Source organism: Neopelma chrysocephalum, unplaced genomic scaffold, assembly GCF_003984885.1.
Source record: "Neopelma chrysocephalum unplaced genomic scaffold, ASM398488v2 Primary Assembly neopelma1_43, whole genome shotgun sequence".
Taxonomy (NCBI): domain Eukaryota; kingdom Metazoa; phylum Chordata; class Aves; order Passeriformes; family Pipridae; genus Neopelma; species Neopelma chrysocephalum.
The window spans coordinates 18,887,997-18,904,630 of NW_020897702.1; the positions used below are offsets into that span (position 1 = coordinate 18,887,997).

The 16,634-nt window shown below is 37.4% G+C and overlaps 1 protein-coding gene across 16 annotated transcripts in view; it reads right to left on the reverse strand.

Moving 5' to 3' along the window:
• The window catches only part of DLG2 (discs large MAGUK scaffold protein 2), a 1,039,246-nt gene that overhangs the window by 521,708 nt on the left and 500,904 nt on the right, over nt 1–16,634 (reverse strand). Inside the window, exon 1 of one of the 16 annotated variants that reach the window (XM_027677527.1) lies at nt 8,987–9,399. The exons of the other annotated variants lie outside the window; for them this stretch is intronic. Within the exon in view, the coding sequence (XP_027533328.1) occupies nt 8,987–9,064 (78 nt within the window). The 5' untranslated portion in view covers nt 9,065–9,399. Of the gene's footprint in view, nt 1–8,986; nt 9,400–16,634 lie in introns of those variants that run through there. 16 annotated transcript variants of the gene reach the window in all.

Genomic DNA, 16,634 nt, shown 5'->3' on the forward strand with positions numbered 1-16,634 from the left:
CAAGAGGATCGCTTTCACCTAATCTTGAAAATCTATTTCAAAACAGCAAACTGATAATTAACCATCATGCTAATTTTATTAATAATATAGAATATCCTGACCTTTTGCTACCTTATAAGAATACATGACAGACTTTTCAAAAATAATTTGCCTAAAATCTTAAAAAAAATTGTTAGCTAAGAAAACCACAGCTACATACACACAATGCATCAGCTAACAGGAAAAGAATATTATATTTAGAGTATAAAAATATTACATTTAGAGTATAAGTAAACAATATTTATACATCTTCCTTATGTCTCAAGGCTAAAGAATATGTCATAGATTTACAAAATTGCATACTATAGCTATTCAAGCCTCTAAACAGAATAAAGTGTATACTTAGTAGCATGTCACTCATTACACTACAGCATTCTAATGATACCTTGCTTCCCAAAGGAACCTGCAAGGTAAACTTTTTAAACGGAAGATTAGTGATATCACTGGTATTAATCAATCCATGTTCAGTTTAAACATCGCTGCATGAAATATGGAAGAACTTAATGGAAGACAGACTGAAGCAAAATGAAAAAATCTCTGTCTAGGATTGAAATAAAAGTTTTCATGCAAATTTTGTTCTTGAAATCCAAATCCAATTTAATAATGACAAAGTTATTGCAATGTTGAGCTTCGCAAAAGGCATGTGATAGCCTTGAAGTAGTTCATACTGGCTAAGATTAATTGGTTAACTAATAGGACAGCTGAACATAATGAGTCACTCAGCATAGTGTTAGTATCATCACTGTTCATCTCAGAAGAGCTGAGTTGTGCCAGCTATGTACCTGGACACACTTTCTCTGTGTCTAAACAATGTAATTCCTGAACAGACTTGCAAAGGTGGGAGTGGTGGAAATGTGAGGAACCTTGTTTTGCTGTTTTCTGAGGTATATGTAAGCTGCCGTGAAAAAGAAAGCTTCAGACTTTAGAACAATTTGCGAATGCTTCACATTGTACTGAGGCCTCCTTCCTGATGATAAAACCTCTCAGATTGCACATACTAGCTAATCCCTTGGTTCTTTCCAGTTGTTCATCTGAAACTGTTAACATATATTAGCTTTCCCTGATATGGACCAACATTTTAAGTGGTGTATGGCAGAGACATTCTTTTTCACCATAGAAAAATATGCCTCATTTAAAATAAACTGTCTTGAGAATCATATGACATGACAATGATTCTAAATTTTACTAAAGCTGTTAACATACACATTTGGCACAGTACTTTAAAGTGAGAGTAAGTTACATATGTACCAGGTGTAATGGTCCTTATAGGATATTAAAAACTTGTAGAGAATTATTTGATAATTTATCTTAGGAACTAGTGTGAGAATTTTCATCTCAGTTTCCCCCAGAGACTCTAATGCCAAAGAACAGAGTGTTTCTTGTCAGTGTTTTAAACTGATCTCTATTTGCAAACACAGCAAGTGATGCCAAATGCAGTTCAGAATGCAAACCAAACAACTATTTTATTATGAGCCGTTTTGAATTGCATATGCAGCCATTTCTACAATATACTTGAACACTGTATATAAATGCAAAGAAATAAAACTATTCCAATAAAATAATGAGTACCTTATGAGTTAAATATCATATTCACAATGCTACACACTGGGATTTAACAGAACATGATATACAATGTAGACCGAAATACAAATACAGTAGTTATACTACTTTTTCTCTTTAAAAAATAAAAAAAAGGGAGAAATGATAAATTATTTATTGATATTGAATGAAAACAGGAAAAAGAAAATATAATTTTTTCTTTGAAAAAGCATCTTAGCTTGTAACCAATGATATTAAACACACGTATTCATTAGAGCCAGGTCCAATCTGATTCCATTTGAGTCACAGCATGAACACTCAAAGCAGCAATTAATGCAACTGTCACTGTGGCGGTTGTTTTCTGAACGTTCCTGTCCATCCTGGTTTTGTTTTGAAGACAACAAGATGAAAATTAACTCAAAAAGTTACTTAACCTGTTTCTAAGATGATCACAACCCTGGCTAAATCAGCAAGTAAAAACTGTTTTCAGTGACATGCTACAGAACTCTATGGGTCAGGAATGAAAGGCTCTGTTGTACCTGACAGGCAAATACATGCCAGAATAATGCGTGGGGGAAAGGGAAGAGGCATCACCAAGGCACAGCAGCCAGCTAAGATTAGAGTCCTCTTAGATTGAATTGGAAAGAAAGAGAGAAGATATTCTGCTCTTTTCAAAGAGCTCACCTATATCTGGTTAACAGATATTTCTTTAATGAAAGAAAACCCCAACTAATTTAAACAAAAGTGCCCCTTATGGCTCATTAGTTGCTACAGGTAGGTGCTGGGCCTGTGCAGATGCAATGGGAGAGCAAAACAAGAGCAAAATCCTTCACAGATGAAAGAAATAAAAAGATTACAGATAAAAAAAGAAGATTATTTCAAATTTAAGAATGTCAAAAGATTAACTTCAGGAGTTTACTGCTGTTCTGTATCTTATTTTAAAACATCATTCTCACATTTTTTCAAGGTTAGTGGAATTTATTTACTATTACTACTATGGTGATTGTGAGGTGGCTGTGAGTTAAAATAAATCTCTACTTAGGCAGCTTATTCCTCCTGTTATATATTAATCGTAGTGCATATGGGATTATAACCAACTGCAAAGAAAAGAAGAGGAAAAAAAAGACTTGAGTAGATATATGTTTCTGGATTAAATGACAATAAAAGAAAATATCTTAGAATTCCAACTGAGCTGTGCTAAAGCAAAAGACACAATGAGCTCTGGATACAGGAACACTTGCATATTTTTCTTCACACAGTTATATGTGAAAAGATAAGATCTCTCCATAACTGTAAAATAGACCACTTAGAAAGTCCATTTGAAAAGATTCCTCCAGGGGTCTGAGATAACTCCAGCACTTGCTTGAACAGGTAATTCTGCAAATAAGTGACTCTCTTTTGTATTCCCATTGAACCCGGTCAATGAGGGCCCTCCATTGCCCAAATACAAATAAACTGCCCATTGCCCTTATAGCATATGGCAGCTACATGAGATGTCCCTTAGACAAGCAGTCACTTCCCCTTTAGCCAAGGCTATAACTAGACCTGCAAGTTTTATCATTTCATCACAACCCCAGTGGACTGTAAATAACTTGGTAAGCTTTGGTTTGAAAGAGAGTACTTAAGAAATCTAAGGTAGACATACAAATATTGAAAGAGAGAGTTTGTCTTCTTTGGAATTATATATATATGTGTAAAAAAAAAAGTAAGGAAAAATGTATTTATCTGGTATTATGTTTTATGGTTTTTTAATCCCAGAGTTCCTATTCTATGTTGTGAGTAATTACAGTTTCAATTGAACTTCTTATCTCTTTCAAATTAGATTGCTGGGTAGCTACTAGTAAACAAAGTAAAAATGAAACAAGAATACATAGCCTAGAACAGCCCACTCTGCAGTTAGCTGTGCTAAAATACAGATATGAGAATGATCTAGTTATCAATGTCATCTTGATATGAAGAGTTAATTGTTATTGCCAGGACAATTTTGTAAAAATGATTAAATATGCCTACATTTATAGACAATTTCTTTTTGTTATACATGACAGTTTTGTTAACTTCTTAAGGCAAATTTTCCTGGGTTTTTTTTGCAAATATTTCATTGTAGGCTGACAGTCTGCCAAGGATACTTGATATACCCAAAACAACTCTAAAGCCAGGCTCACAGAATGAAAAACTGTTTGCTGGTCTATGTTCTACTTATCTAGTCTTCACTACAGTACTTTTAAAACTACTCACTTAAAATTATACTGTCCAGTTTGTGAATATGACTATCTATCTTTATTTTTATTTACAATTGGTAGTACGGAAACTACATTCTAATTGTATCATTACACATACACCTATTTTTTAAAGTTAAATTGCTTCTGTCTTGAATCATTAAACTAATAAATGAGTTAAATTGAAATGGTAAACTGAACCTTATGCGGTAAATGTTATATATTTTCAAATACAGGACATCAGTTCTTAAAACTGATAACATCTTGGGAGAAATTTGGTTTGTAAAAGCTAGAAAGAGAATTCTAAAAATGTTATTCTGTTACAGAATAGTGAAAGTTAACTCATTTAAGCACTTCACGTGGACCCTGTTGTTTTGCTACCCCAAAATAATCTACAATCTACCTCCTTTGTACGTGACTGTTGTCTTCAGATGTAAAAACCTACCAACATGACTAATCCTACAGTGTTTATAATTTGGGTCTCATGGTTGAAATACATTCCATGTCGGAACAAGCACAAAAAATCGAGTACTGAACTTCCCCTTTGAAATTAAATGATTTGGTGACTTTGGCAAGTCCTTCCCTACTTTTGATATTGACCCTTGAAAGCCAAATTCTATCAACAGAGTGAAGCATTACCAGAAACTTTTTTCACACTTCTTTAGCTCATTCTCTCAGACCAACATGATTAATTGCTCAGTTACTTTTCTGTACCTCTTCCAATCATTTAGAATACTTATTTCTGTAGCATAACCACATGCAGTTAACATCTCTTGATTTCTGCTTGATTGTGGTTTAATGAGAAAAATTCAAGACATCAATCTTTGCCTTAAGTTATTTTAGTTCCAATGTTCAAGTGATTACGTTTACTCTCATAACAATAATCCTTTCATGTGACAAACTCAAAGCGGTTTAATAACTTTAATAAAAAAGGTAAGAGCAAAGCTGACTTAAAAGGAGTTCAGTTGGTTTTGGGCAATATTAGTGACAACATTCCCTGTGCACTAAATATCTCACTACTTGAGGGCAAGAGCAACACTAACAACCAAGCCAAGACAACCAAACTGAGATAGAATTTGTAGATAAAAAGTGTAATATATATTTTAAGGAGTTTAGGATATATACTAATAAAAACAATAAAGTATAAGAAACATGCTTAAGATTTCCATGGCAAAACAAGAACATAAAGAGCAATTAATAGCCATTATCCCATTCTACTTACAGGAAGATTTAGCCAGGAATGATTGGAAAAAAGGAGTTCAACTTTTCAAATTTTAAGGTTTTTCAAAATATTTTTCTCCAGTTCTGAATTAAAATAAGGGTTTTTAATATATCATAAAAATATCACTCAAATAAAAATACTGGTGCACACTACTCAACTCCAAAGACATGATTAACACACGTATGGCTGCCTGTCATCCTTTTCTCCTTGATGTCTTCTTTACTCTCCAGATAAAAATTCTAACTGTGAGAATTCATGTCTGGTTTTTAGAAGCCTAATACCTGATAGGAAGTCATACAATGCTAGAATCCTAGAATGGCTCAAGTTGGAAAGGACCTTAAAGATCATGTCATTCCAACCCCCCTGCCACAGGCAGAGACACCTTCCACTCTACCAGGTTGCTCAGAGGGCCTTCCAACCTGGCTTGGAACACTGAAGTTCTTCAGTTGTATGTGAGTGTCAAAGAGATAGTGCCTTTCCACAGGGTCTAACCACAACCACTCATCTAACCACAACCCCTCCAAGGAGATGTCAGGCTGAAGGGGAAGCATGTACTGTAAGGGCAGGGCAGGAGCTGCAGTGCTGCACTCAACAGCAGGTACTGGTTAGGGAAATCAGAAAAAAAGCCCAGGAGCTATCACAGATCTTAGTGGAAAAAAAAACCAAACACCTCCTCCCTTTGGTCTCCCAACTCTTTGCTGCTTACTAGTACCCTTTATCCTTTCCCTTTCCACAAGGCTCAAGATCACTTCTCAAGCACAGGCCAAGCCTTGGCTCCTGAGAGCTCCTAGTCCTCAGCTGCAAGGCTGCAGTCGCAAGGTACCAAGAACAAGCAGGTCCCACTCATTTTGGGGCAATTTGTTTGGCAGCTTTCCCAGAGTAGAGATTGCCATATTCAGATGGCAATCAGATGAGGAGTGGAAAGGTATGGTGAGGTGGGAGGGATAGGGGAGGAAACTCCAGCTTTGAAAAAGATGGGGAGCTCTGGAGACACTGGGGGCCAAGCCCACCCATATCACCACAACCAGACATCCTCATGTAGATGCAGAGCATGCATAGGGGAGCACCATGCTGTCACATTAATGCCACCTTAGCTCTTCCCACCAAGGACTTCCCCAGTCACTATATAACCATAGTACAGTTTGGGTTGGGAGGGAACTTAAAAGATCATCTAGTTCCACCCCTCTCTCCTGCCATGGGCAGGGACACCTTCCTTCCCTTGCCTTTGTGTGCACCCCCTGGCACCACTTGTCACCTTGGAAACTCTGCTTCCTAAATAGACACCTGAGAGATCCAAGTTCAAGTCCTCTCTCTGCACAATTCAGGTCCAAAGTTCTGACATTTTGAGGGTCTACACTGTCAGGTTGTGCATATGTATGTGTTCGCACATCAGTCCATGTCATAACCCTCTTCTGTCATGTGACCCTCCCCACTTTCCTCCTCATCCTAAGAAAACAAATAGACTCATGCAAAATTTCTGTTTCTTAGAAATACCCCTTAAAAATTCTAGACTTGTACTCATTCAAAGAAGTAAAGCATAATAGAAAATTCTCTTATGGAGCCATGGTCTTCTAATCCCCACTATCCAGATCTTAACTCCAAGAAAATCTTTTTGCACATGTATGCTATTAGAAATTTTTGCTGTATGTTACTACCTCCAAAAGCACAGAAGGAAAACAATATTTAATTCAAATCATGCACATGGAAAAAACCCTAATTATTCTTCCTGGGAAAAAAAAAAAGGTAAAACTGCAGAATAATTTGATTATTCAACCATAATATGAATAACAGACAAAAATAAAACAGGGCATGCAGTTAAATGTTATTTTAATTTACTTTTTGATAGACCTATTTTCTATCTGTGTTCTTCTGTTACCAATGTATTGTACTGAAGATGTCAGTGTTGATCAGCTTCCATTCATCAATGGCACTTATTGAAATAGCATTCTGCTAAGAATGTGATTTTCTGCCTTTGCTGAAGTACACCCTTGATTTGTGGAAAAAAATAAAAAATTTAAAGTGAGCCCTACTTGTGGGCTGCTTCTTCTCCAAGAAAGAAATTTTATTTTTGATATAAGACAATAAATAAACATTTTACAAGGTGTTTCTTGCATACATACTGTCTTCTGACAAAAATAAAATTCCCATACAAATATGCTATTATCATGCTCAAGCAATGATCAAAAAAAGCTTTTGTCTGAAAATTGTGACATATGGCTTGAAAGCTTAAATAGCATGGACCTGAGTTGTCTTGGTTATTTTGAAAGTCCTATAGAGCTGAACAAGTAGCATTATAATAGGATTATACAGAAATATTTCAAATACCTTAAGACAAGGAGAAAGAGATAAAATTTTTAAAGCATTCTTTTAGTCAGTGTAACAAGACTACATAGAGATGAAACATTTTCACTCTGGTACTGCTTAATGAAGATTTTCAAGGTTATTGGAAAAATCTTTGACCATACACACTTTGAGCAATGCATACTAAATCTGTTTTTAAAGCTGCTGAGTGAGCCCCACTGTGTCAGGAGTGGAATGTGTCCACTCATCCTGCCTCTGTCATCTTGGAGGAAGCCTGAGAGCAAAGATTCCTCTGAAGGGAGCCCCTCAGGACTAACGAAGATCCAGGCTGCAACTTTTTTTCCTCCCATAGCAACATGCAGACAGCAGGAGAGTTTACAAGATGCCCTCTTTATGGAAATACGATTAATGACAAAGAAAGTTTGACATTCCCATGTATAGATATCTGCATTTCTATTTCCTGCTATATATATTATGTGAAATATTTAAATGACTATTATTCAAATAACTTCCCAATGACTTGCATATTTAAATTCAAAATTACCTCAGAGTACCTTTTTAACCACTAGGAATATTTTGCAAAAAACCCCAAATCTATCCCCATTCTCTCTTCCCCAACCACAAATAAAATATATTTTTGATAATAATTCTCTGTAGGTGAAGAGCTTTTCCAGTTACAGAGGAATTCAGGCAGAGCATAGCTACTTAGTGGATTGGTGGCTGTATTACATAGGATAAAACATATCAAAGAAATAATAAAGCAACCCATTTAGAAAGTCTTTGACTACATCAAAGACAGCAAAAAAAGAGGACGACATCATTACCAGACTAATGAGGTAACTTTATCACATTATATTGAAGGGTTTTTTCCCCCCAATCTAAAGCTGAGTTTATAAAAGTGGAATTAGTCCCATTTTGAAAATGGTTTGTATGTTAATGTAGATGAAAATGGAATGCAGGTCTACTAACTAAATGCTTTCTATACGTAGAACATAAGGCAATTGTCTTGATATCCCCTAATTATTATTACTTCAAATTCTGAAACTACTTAAGTTTTGCTCATGGAGAAAGAAGAATCTTACCTGCAAAGACTTCCAGAAAACATCTGGTTAAACACAGTTCAATTTTATGAGGAGAAAAATACTGAAAGATAGTACTGACCAGTTTTACATACCTATATATTTTTAAATAAAAAGGATTCATGCTGAAGCACAGGTTCAACAAGTACCATGAAACAAAATTCCCAAACATTATAAATGCTTAACATGTTATTACATCCTCATTGGTCCCACACTAGAAAAAAATATACAAGCAGCAAACAATCAACGGTTGTTTAAGAGCGTAATGTGGTACTAGTAAAAATAATGCAGCACAGCAACAAGTTCACTGGAGTGCTCCTTTAACACACGACATACCAGATGTACAGTTGTTTATCTTGGGGGAAAAAAAACCAAAAACAAAACAAATAAAAGAGGGCAGAAAGACTTTTGAAAGGATCTTCTCCTAGGTATTTAATAATATGCAAAGTATCGAAGGACTCTTGCATGAAATCAGGAAAAGCACTATGTCGTTTTTCATGGTATTTATAAAAGCTAAGCAGGCACACGACGGGATGCTAGCAGGCAGCTTGCATGAGACATAAGGCTTTATATTCCCACTAGGAACGTACCTTCTCTGCTTTTGCTTTCCTGGCGTTATGCACAAACCTGCGTCCCAGCTTCTTGGCATACCAGATAGAGGCAAACATTTTAGTGATGAAGATTTCAGTCTGAATATGCAGCACACACACAAAAAAAAAAATCCAAGCCAAAAAACCAAAACCAAAAAAACTTCCCCCACAACTGAGATACAGATCTAATGCTGGTTAAGGTCTCAACTATTCTGTTGCTTTGTTAGGTCCTCTCATGCTGCCTTCTGAAAAAAAAAAACAAACCACCCAGTGTGGCCAGTCTGCAGGTGTATTTACATACTGCCAGCAGGAAGTCCAGGGTGAGGCATCTTTGCATCCAGCTCACATCCAGTCTGCTAAGTGCCTGTCTGCAGTTCTTTAGCACTGTCACCACAAACTACATATGTGTCAGTATGAAAGGAAGCTGCAGTAAACTACTGTAGCAGACAGCTCACCTCCTCTTCTCCTGTTCTGAAATTTAACTCTTTGGTTCTCTTTGATTTGCCAGCATGCAACAGAAGCAGCAGCAGTTCAAATATGAGATACACAGAACTGCAGGAAAGCAAAGGGGAACAGAAGTGCCAAAAATAGAAATGTGTATTAACTGTTAAGGTGAAGGAACAGGTGGGGTTTTTTGTGTTTCAGTGCAATAAAGATATGAAAGGAAAATTGATTTTACTTTGTTCTCGTGGTTTGGGATCTATTCAGAGGTATTTTTGTTACCTAGTTTCAGTTCACAACAGACAGGCATCATAGCTGCTCACTTCACTTGCTGATGTCATACATGCTTTGCTGAAGGATTTAAGACTCAGTCAAGGGCTTCTCTTTTTCTTTGATAACGGCTTCATGAAATAGAAACCTGATAGTTTTTTTTTTCAAATTTCAAACTTCTGTCCTACCTAAGCATGCTTTTCCCTCTTCCTTTAATTGCAAGCTATTCTGCATTAGGAGTGGAGAAGTACCTTTGAACACCAATTTTTGCAGCAAAACAGCAATCTATTGTTTTCCTTTTGTCACGTACTTCAGCTTTAACCCCTGCGCTTCTCTTCAGTTATAATTTCTAAACAATAAGCAGAAACATACTCTTTTGCCTCCAGATATATGACTAACCAGATGTTCCACCCAGTCAGATGCAGTATCAAAGCTGTAAACTTACAGGGTTTACAGCTATGTATTGTATTCTATAGTACTTGTATTATAGGACAAATCCTGCCCAATGCCCTCCCATCTACAACTGGAGATACCGACATGTGGGAGAACCACTGCTGTCCTGTGCGCAGGACTGGATTTGGGGTGCACACATGCAAGAATAATTTCTGCTCTACTGTTCTGTGGTAAAGAGCAAACCAAAATTAATAGATGCACAGCAAAGGAAATACAGTCATAGCGATTTAGTATGGGGCTCTTGGGTCCAAGGAAACACTTTTCCTCTACCCAGGATTTTCAGAGAATGGCTGAAACTATTTCCTCCAGGGTACATGAAATCAAAAGGGAAAATATTCCACTCCCACTTATAACTTGCATAGAACATCCAAGTTATTGTAGCTGGATGGCATTGCCCAAGCTTTGAACCTTAAGGCACATACTGCTCAATTCTGTTAAGATTATAAAGAGTTCAAAGAACTCCTCAACACATTTTAAAATGGCGAGTTGGTTAACTAAATTGAAATTGTTAGATAGTGAGAGTTCTTTGCCAAGGTAACTCCAAGGTGTATGTTTGGTTTTTCTTGACATCTAAAAACTTCTAAAAATATTTGGTAACTGGTGATTTTTCTGGGAAGAAAATAGTTTCCAACTACTTCCAGTTCAGATATTTAGTTAGTCCTGGCAGTCAGAAAGTTTTAAGACCACAAGATACAGTAAAATCATGTCTCATCTGGAGTATGATTGCTACCTCTCCATAACACCACTCCAACTTTCTGAACTCTAGGCTGATAGTAAGATGGATTCTCCAAGGTGAGAAAACCTTTATTATGCCATGGAGCAGCCTCACAACATTATTCACACTTGTGAGATAACAGAGTGTCATATCATGGGAAGGGAAGATTAGAGGGTAGAAAGATGGCCGGAAAAAATTAGGAAGAATAGAGAGATCTTGTTTCTAGCTGGGATATCACTGTAAGGAAAATCATGGGAAAAAAAGTACAGAGAAGAAGAAGCAACATCATTACACAACTTAAACAGCACTATAAATGTTAAAGGAACGGGAAAAAAATCTTACATATTATATGCATAAACAGTAGAACACTTCTCCCACTCTGCTCCCATGTTTTTATGAAGAGAATAAGTATGATTTGAAATCATTGCACTACAACCAAAAAAGGGTACATTCTCCCAAGCAACTATTTATATAGTGTTATGTATATTCAGAAGGTGAGAAAATTGAAGGAAACACTCATTAAACAATAAAACCTCATTTTTATGACTTTTAGCATCAACATTAGCAGCTTTACTGAACTATTTATTCAGGAAAAATAGGGAGTAATAAAAAGCCACAATTCATCCCACTTAAAAGAAAAAAATAGAATACATTGTTCATTTAAGAAATAATGACAAAGCAATAGGGAGGTAATTTTCTCCACCCACTGAAAATGTTAGATCAGAAAGAATAAATCTCGCCAAATACCTAATTTAACTAATTTAACTATTTGCATGCATTTGCAGATCTATCCAAACCCCCAAGTACAGCAATGTCCAGACTATGAGCCATTTCCTTACAGGTCCATCACACAGCAGTTTGCCATAGATTGCCAATAGCAGGTTTATCAGGTCTGTACTCATACTGAGGGATTTTATGATTATGAATATTTTAGTGTAACCATAATGAAGGTTGCACTTTACAGAAGTGCTACAAGCAGAGCTACTTTAGAAGAATTGGAACTCCCAGCTGCTGTCTGCTCACAGGAGTAATATATACTTTAGCTTGCTCACTGAAGTGCTACATTACAAGGACAGAGAGATGCATGCCACTGAGCAACAATATTATCACAGACAGGAGATAATCAGTTAAGAGCAGATTTTACAAGGAGCTTCTTTCTGCAGACGAATGGGTGGTTTTCAGTAAACCAAACCACATCTAAACTATACATTAAATGCCAAATTCTTGTGCCTCTATGAGAAGAATTGGTGTTACCACAAGTGGACACACAGGTATAAGCACAAAGCCACTACGTTGTTGAATCCTATTATTTTTATGACATGGCTCCCCAACATCGCAAGCAACAGCAGTTGATGCTCAGTACTGAAACAGATGGTTGTTTCCAACACCTTGCCAACCGTTTGTATGCACTGAGCATCACCAGTATTTCTGACAGTTTGCCTCCTTTTTCAATTTTAATATTGCGGTTTCACTTCAGCAGCACATGGGAAGAAGTGCGGCTTAGCTTTAGACAGGGTATTAATTTTCTCTTGTTAAGGGATAACTTCTCACAGCACACATGTGGGGAGTCAACCACCCCCTCACACACCTGTGGTGAAGATAGATGTTAGCTGTAGATTCTGTTTCTCTCCTACCTCTGTCTGAATATATACACACAGTAGTCATAAAACGTGATGACAGGGCCATTTAAAATACAAATACGTTCAGTCATAAATAATGTCTTCCTTGTAAAAATGGGAAGACGGATGGAAATTAGTCATTCAGGGCTTGCAGAACTCTGTTTCCACTGAAATGGACAGGAGATGGAACAAGCTAAAAATGAAATACTTAAGATATAAAACAATCACTTTGCTTCGAGGTTTATTTTTTAACACTCAGCACAGTTGTGGGTACAGGAACAGAGCTGGTGATGAGAAACTAAGGTATCTAGCTTTGTTTTTATTACTACTAGGCAAAAACAGATATTGATTTGACTGACTGTACAAGCAACCATTTCCCATACCCAGCACAATTAATTACCTTACACGGTTGCACGATGCCAAGACATACTATTTAATGACCAGAATACTAAGAAAGACAGGAACCTAAATGTCTGCTATTCCATGCAGAAGATGTAAATTTTAGGCACTCAGACCTTACAGTAGTTCAAGTAGATGGAAGTCCCAATGTTTTTTTAAGGACCTATTTTTCATTCTTTCCTCTAAACAAAGGCAAATGGACTAATGTTCCTCCTCCTAATGCAACAGCTAGTATTTTTACAGGAAACACATAGCCATTCTTACAAAAAGGGTGGTTACCCTAGTCAGCACCACCAAAAGGTGTTCAGACTTCTCTTCTGGCCAGTGCAGAACCCACTCTGTTATAGATACAATACAGGTGAAAGCTTATCATAGAATATAATCATTGAGGTGGAAAAGATTATTGAGTCCAACCATTAATCCAGCACTGCTCAATCCTTCTAAACCATGTCCACATGCACCACATCTACATGAGTCGTAACTGCCTCCAGGGACGGTGACTCAACCACTTCCTTGAGCAGCCTGTTCCAATGCTTGACAATGGTTTCCATGAAGAATTTTTTTCCTAATGTTCAACCAGACATCCCCTGGTGCAACTTGAGGTCCCCACTGGCTACAACCTCCTTTCAGGTAGCTGTAGAGAGCGATAAGGTTCCCCTGAAACTCCTTTTCTTCAGGTAAAACAAACACAGCTCCCTCATCAGACTTGGGCTCCAGACCCTTCCCCTTCTCCATTCCCCTTCTCTGGACATGCTCCAGCACTCCAATGTCTTTCTTGTTAGGGACCCAAAACGGAACACAGGATTTGAGGTGTGGTCTCATCAGTGCCAAGTATGTAAATTTCTACTTGTGATATTCTCTACCAGTTATGATGTTTCATAAAAGATTTTTTTTTATAACAAAAATTTTAAAATTTCACCACTTCTCCCTGAATTTTAAAGATGAAACCTGGCTTGCTTAAAAGCTAAAGGCTTCCTTGGAACACCTTAAGTCAATGGCAGGAATACAGTGCAATGATTCTGAGAACAGTCACTTATCCTGACAAAGAAATGTTGCAGAGAAGGGAACTGGAGGAAAAAAAAAGAAGCAGAAGATGAAGAAAGATGGGATAAAAATGGACAAAAAAAAGTGAAAATGAAGTGCTGCATATTAAGGATGACAGAGGTTCATGCTCTTCTCTTCCAATTTAAATTTTTCTACTCCCTTAATATTTCTTGTGCCAAATCTTTTCTCTTTAGAAATTATGCTTTCAGAAACCCAGATGTGACATTACAAGTTTGCCGCAGGTCTAATTTCCCCTTAAAACAGAAGATACTGCATGCATACATACATCTCCTCTGTCACCTTTCCTGATGCATGGCAGAACTGTCTTCTAGCAGAGAGCATGAAGAATTTCATACACAATGTCACAGGACTTCAATGCAGTAAAGAAATTAAATGCAAGCATTTTCTCCTGTGGATTTCCCTAAAGTGTGAGGCCCCAAACATTGTGTGCCTGCACTCTGCCATGCAAGTATCACTGCTATTTTTCTACTCTTCTGTTATTTGATAGGGTAGATGGCACTCAGCCTGCTATCTGTGGTGCAACAGGTCAAGAGACGAGAGGATGAGATGGTGTGCTACACAACTGCATGAAATAGAGCTTTAACTGTGAAAGGACAGGAAATGGAAATGAAATAAGTGCTATGCTAAACACTGAGACTCAGCACATCTCTGCACACAGGGATATATTCTAACACTTTACAGTATAATGGCATAACAGACAATGTTTTAAATTTAGGCAGTTCTTTTTCCTCTTTTATTTGTTAAGTCTTGGAATGGAGAAAAACCTAATTACAGTACTTAATTTTGATTTTAAAAATTGATTTTCCACTCTAGTTTCTGCTGGTGCATAGGAAACTCCAGCGAGTCACAGCAGTAATATAACAACCATTAGCAGCCTTAAAAAAATAAATAAAAATTTGAAAAATGCCACTTTATTCCTTATTTGTCCCTAATTCAGCACAAATTGCTTCCTACCTCACCTTTCTGATAGAAATTTTTACATTTCTTCCTGCTATGTTAAGATATCACAATCAAAACTGTGTATAAAATCCTCAGATGTGCCATTACGCTGCTCAGACTCGTATCAAATCACAGCACAGTGTATGTAGCACAGTTATGCATTTGCATGGCAAGTACTCCCACGGGAAATAATATAAACTACAAAATTTATCCTTGGGGATGGAAAAAGAGAAGAAACTACAGACTGCAAGCAGTGCTTATGTGTGTCATCAGTACATTTTGCAAGGGACTTGCCAAATATAATCCTGAACAAAACTGAATTCAGTGTGGAAACACTTAGAGCTCTGTGTATATTCCTCCCATCCTGTAGTATTCAGGCACATTTTTTTTCTTTGTACTAATAAATAACTCTGTGTGATGGTGAACTCTTATCTTTATTTCAGAAAGGGGTAAAGTTAAGCCACAAAGTGACTTGGTAACATACATACAGGAGAAATCAAAGAATCTGCACACTGACTGGGAGCCCAAAATCTCCTCCACCCCAGCATGTGGCCACTAGGTTTGCCATGGCCAAAGCCAGGCAGAGGTGGCATGCATTCTCTATAACTCAGTCCAATGCCAGTCACAGCACTCCTGCCCAGATCCAGGGAGAAACAGGACTGGTAACATCCATTTACCGATCCACAAGGACCACTGAGATATACACTTTCCATATGATCTTTTTTTTAGGAACAGCAAGTGAGGCAGCCTTTAATGAGCTGTTCATCTCATTGCTAATCACAAAAGAACCCCCCAAAACAGTTGCAAGCACAAGCCTAGGAATGTACATCATCCTATCTTAAACATTATTTTATTCCTTGCTGATGACAAGCTGTCTTTTCTTTCAAAGACATCCTTAAATCTCACTTTTGCTTTATCAGCCCCAAGAGCAAAATTAAAAAGTCAGTTTAAGCAGAATCACTGCAAGTTATAAGCACTGTATCAGTGAATCACATGGACTCCTTTGACCCAGCATCATTTAACAGTTTGAGGTGAGTGTACCTAGCCCTTGTCCTTGTCCAAGCGTTCCAGAAAACTCTCATGCACATGAAGCTGGGTTGCACTGAATTATGAAACAATAAAGAACCACAAGTGATGAGGTCTAACAGGATAGCTATAAACTAACCTCATGTCACCATCTCCTTACAGGCAGACACACGTATACCTGTGTAGGTTGAGCCCACTCAGCAGCACATTTCTGAATGGCAGCAGAGTCCATATGCACACCATGCACATGGTTCTTAGACAGCTCAGAGGCTGGACTGCCTTTTCTCCCTCTCCCAAGCCTCTACCAAAGAAGCAGTTCCTCACTCTTAGCTGGGACTGTCTCCAGCCATATTCTGCAGTTGGCTGGATCATACCCGAGATGAGCAGTCCCTCCCCTCCAGAGGCTCCTGCTTGTCTTTTTAATGCTTGTAAGAGAACAACTCACATGTGCAGAACCAGTGCAACAGATAATGGTTTCTGCCAGTTTTCATTTCAGTTCTTGCTCTTTATCCCTGTCCTCAGCTTTTCTAGGTTGTGATCCTTGCAGCTCATGGGAAGAGATCCTACAGTTCAACAGTTCAATATCACTTGGGAAGTTAAATCATTTCAGAGGCAAATTGTTAGGGACAACATTGCTGAACACTTCAGGTGCTGAACACAGGTTTAACAAAGCAATGTATTTCTGATAAAAAGAAGAAGAGAAGAAATATGAAGGAAAAGG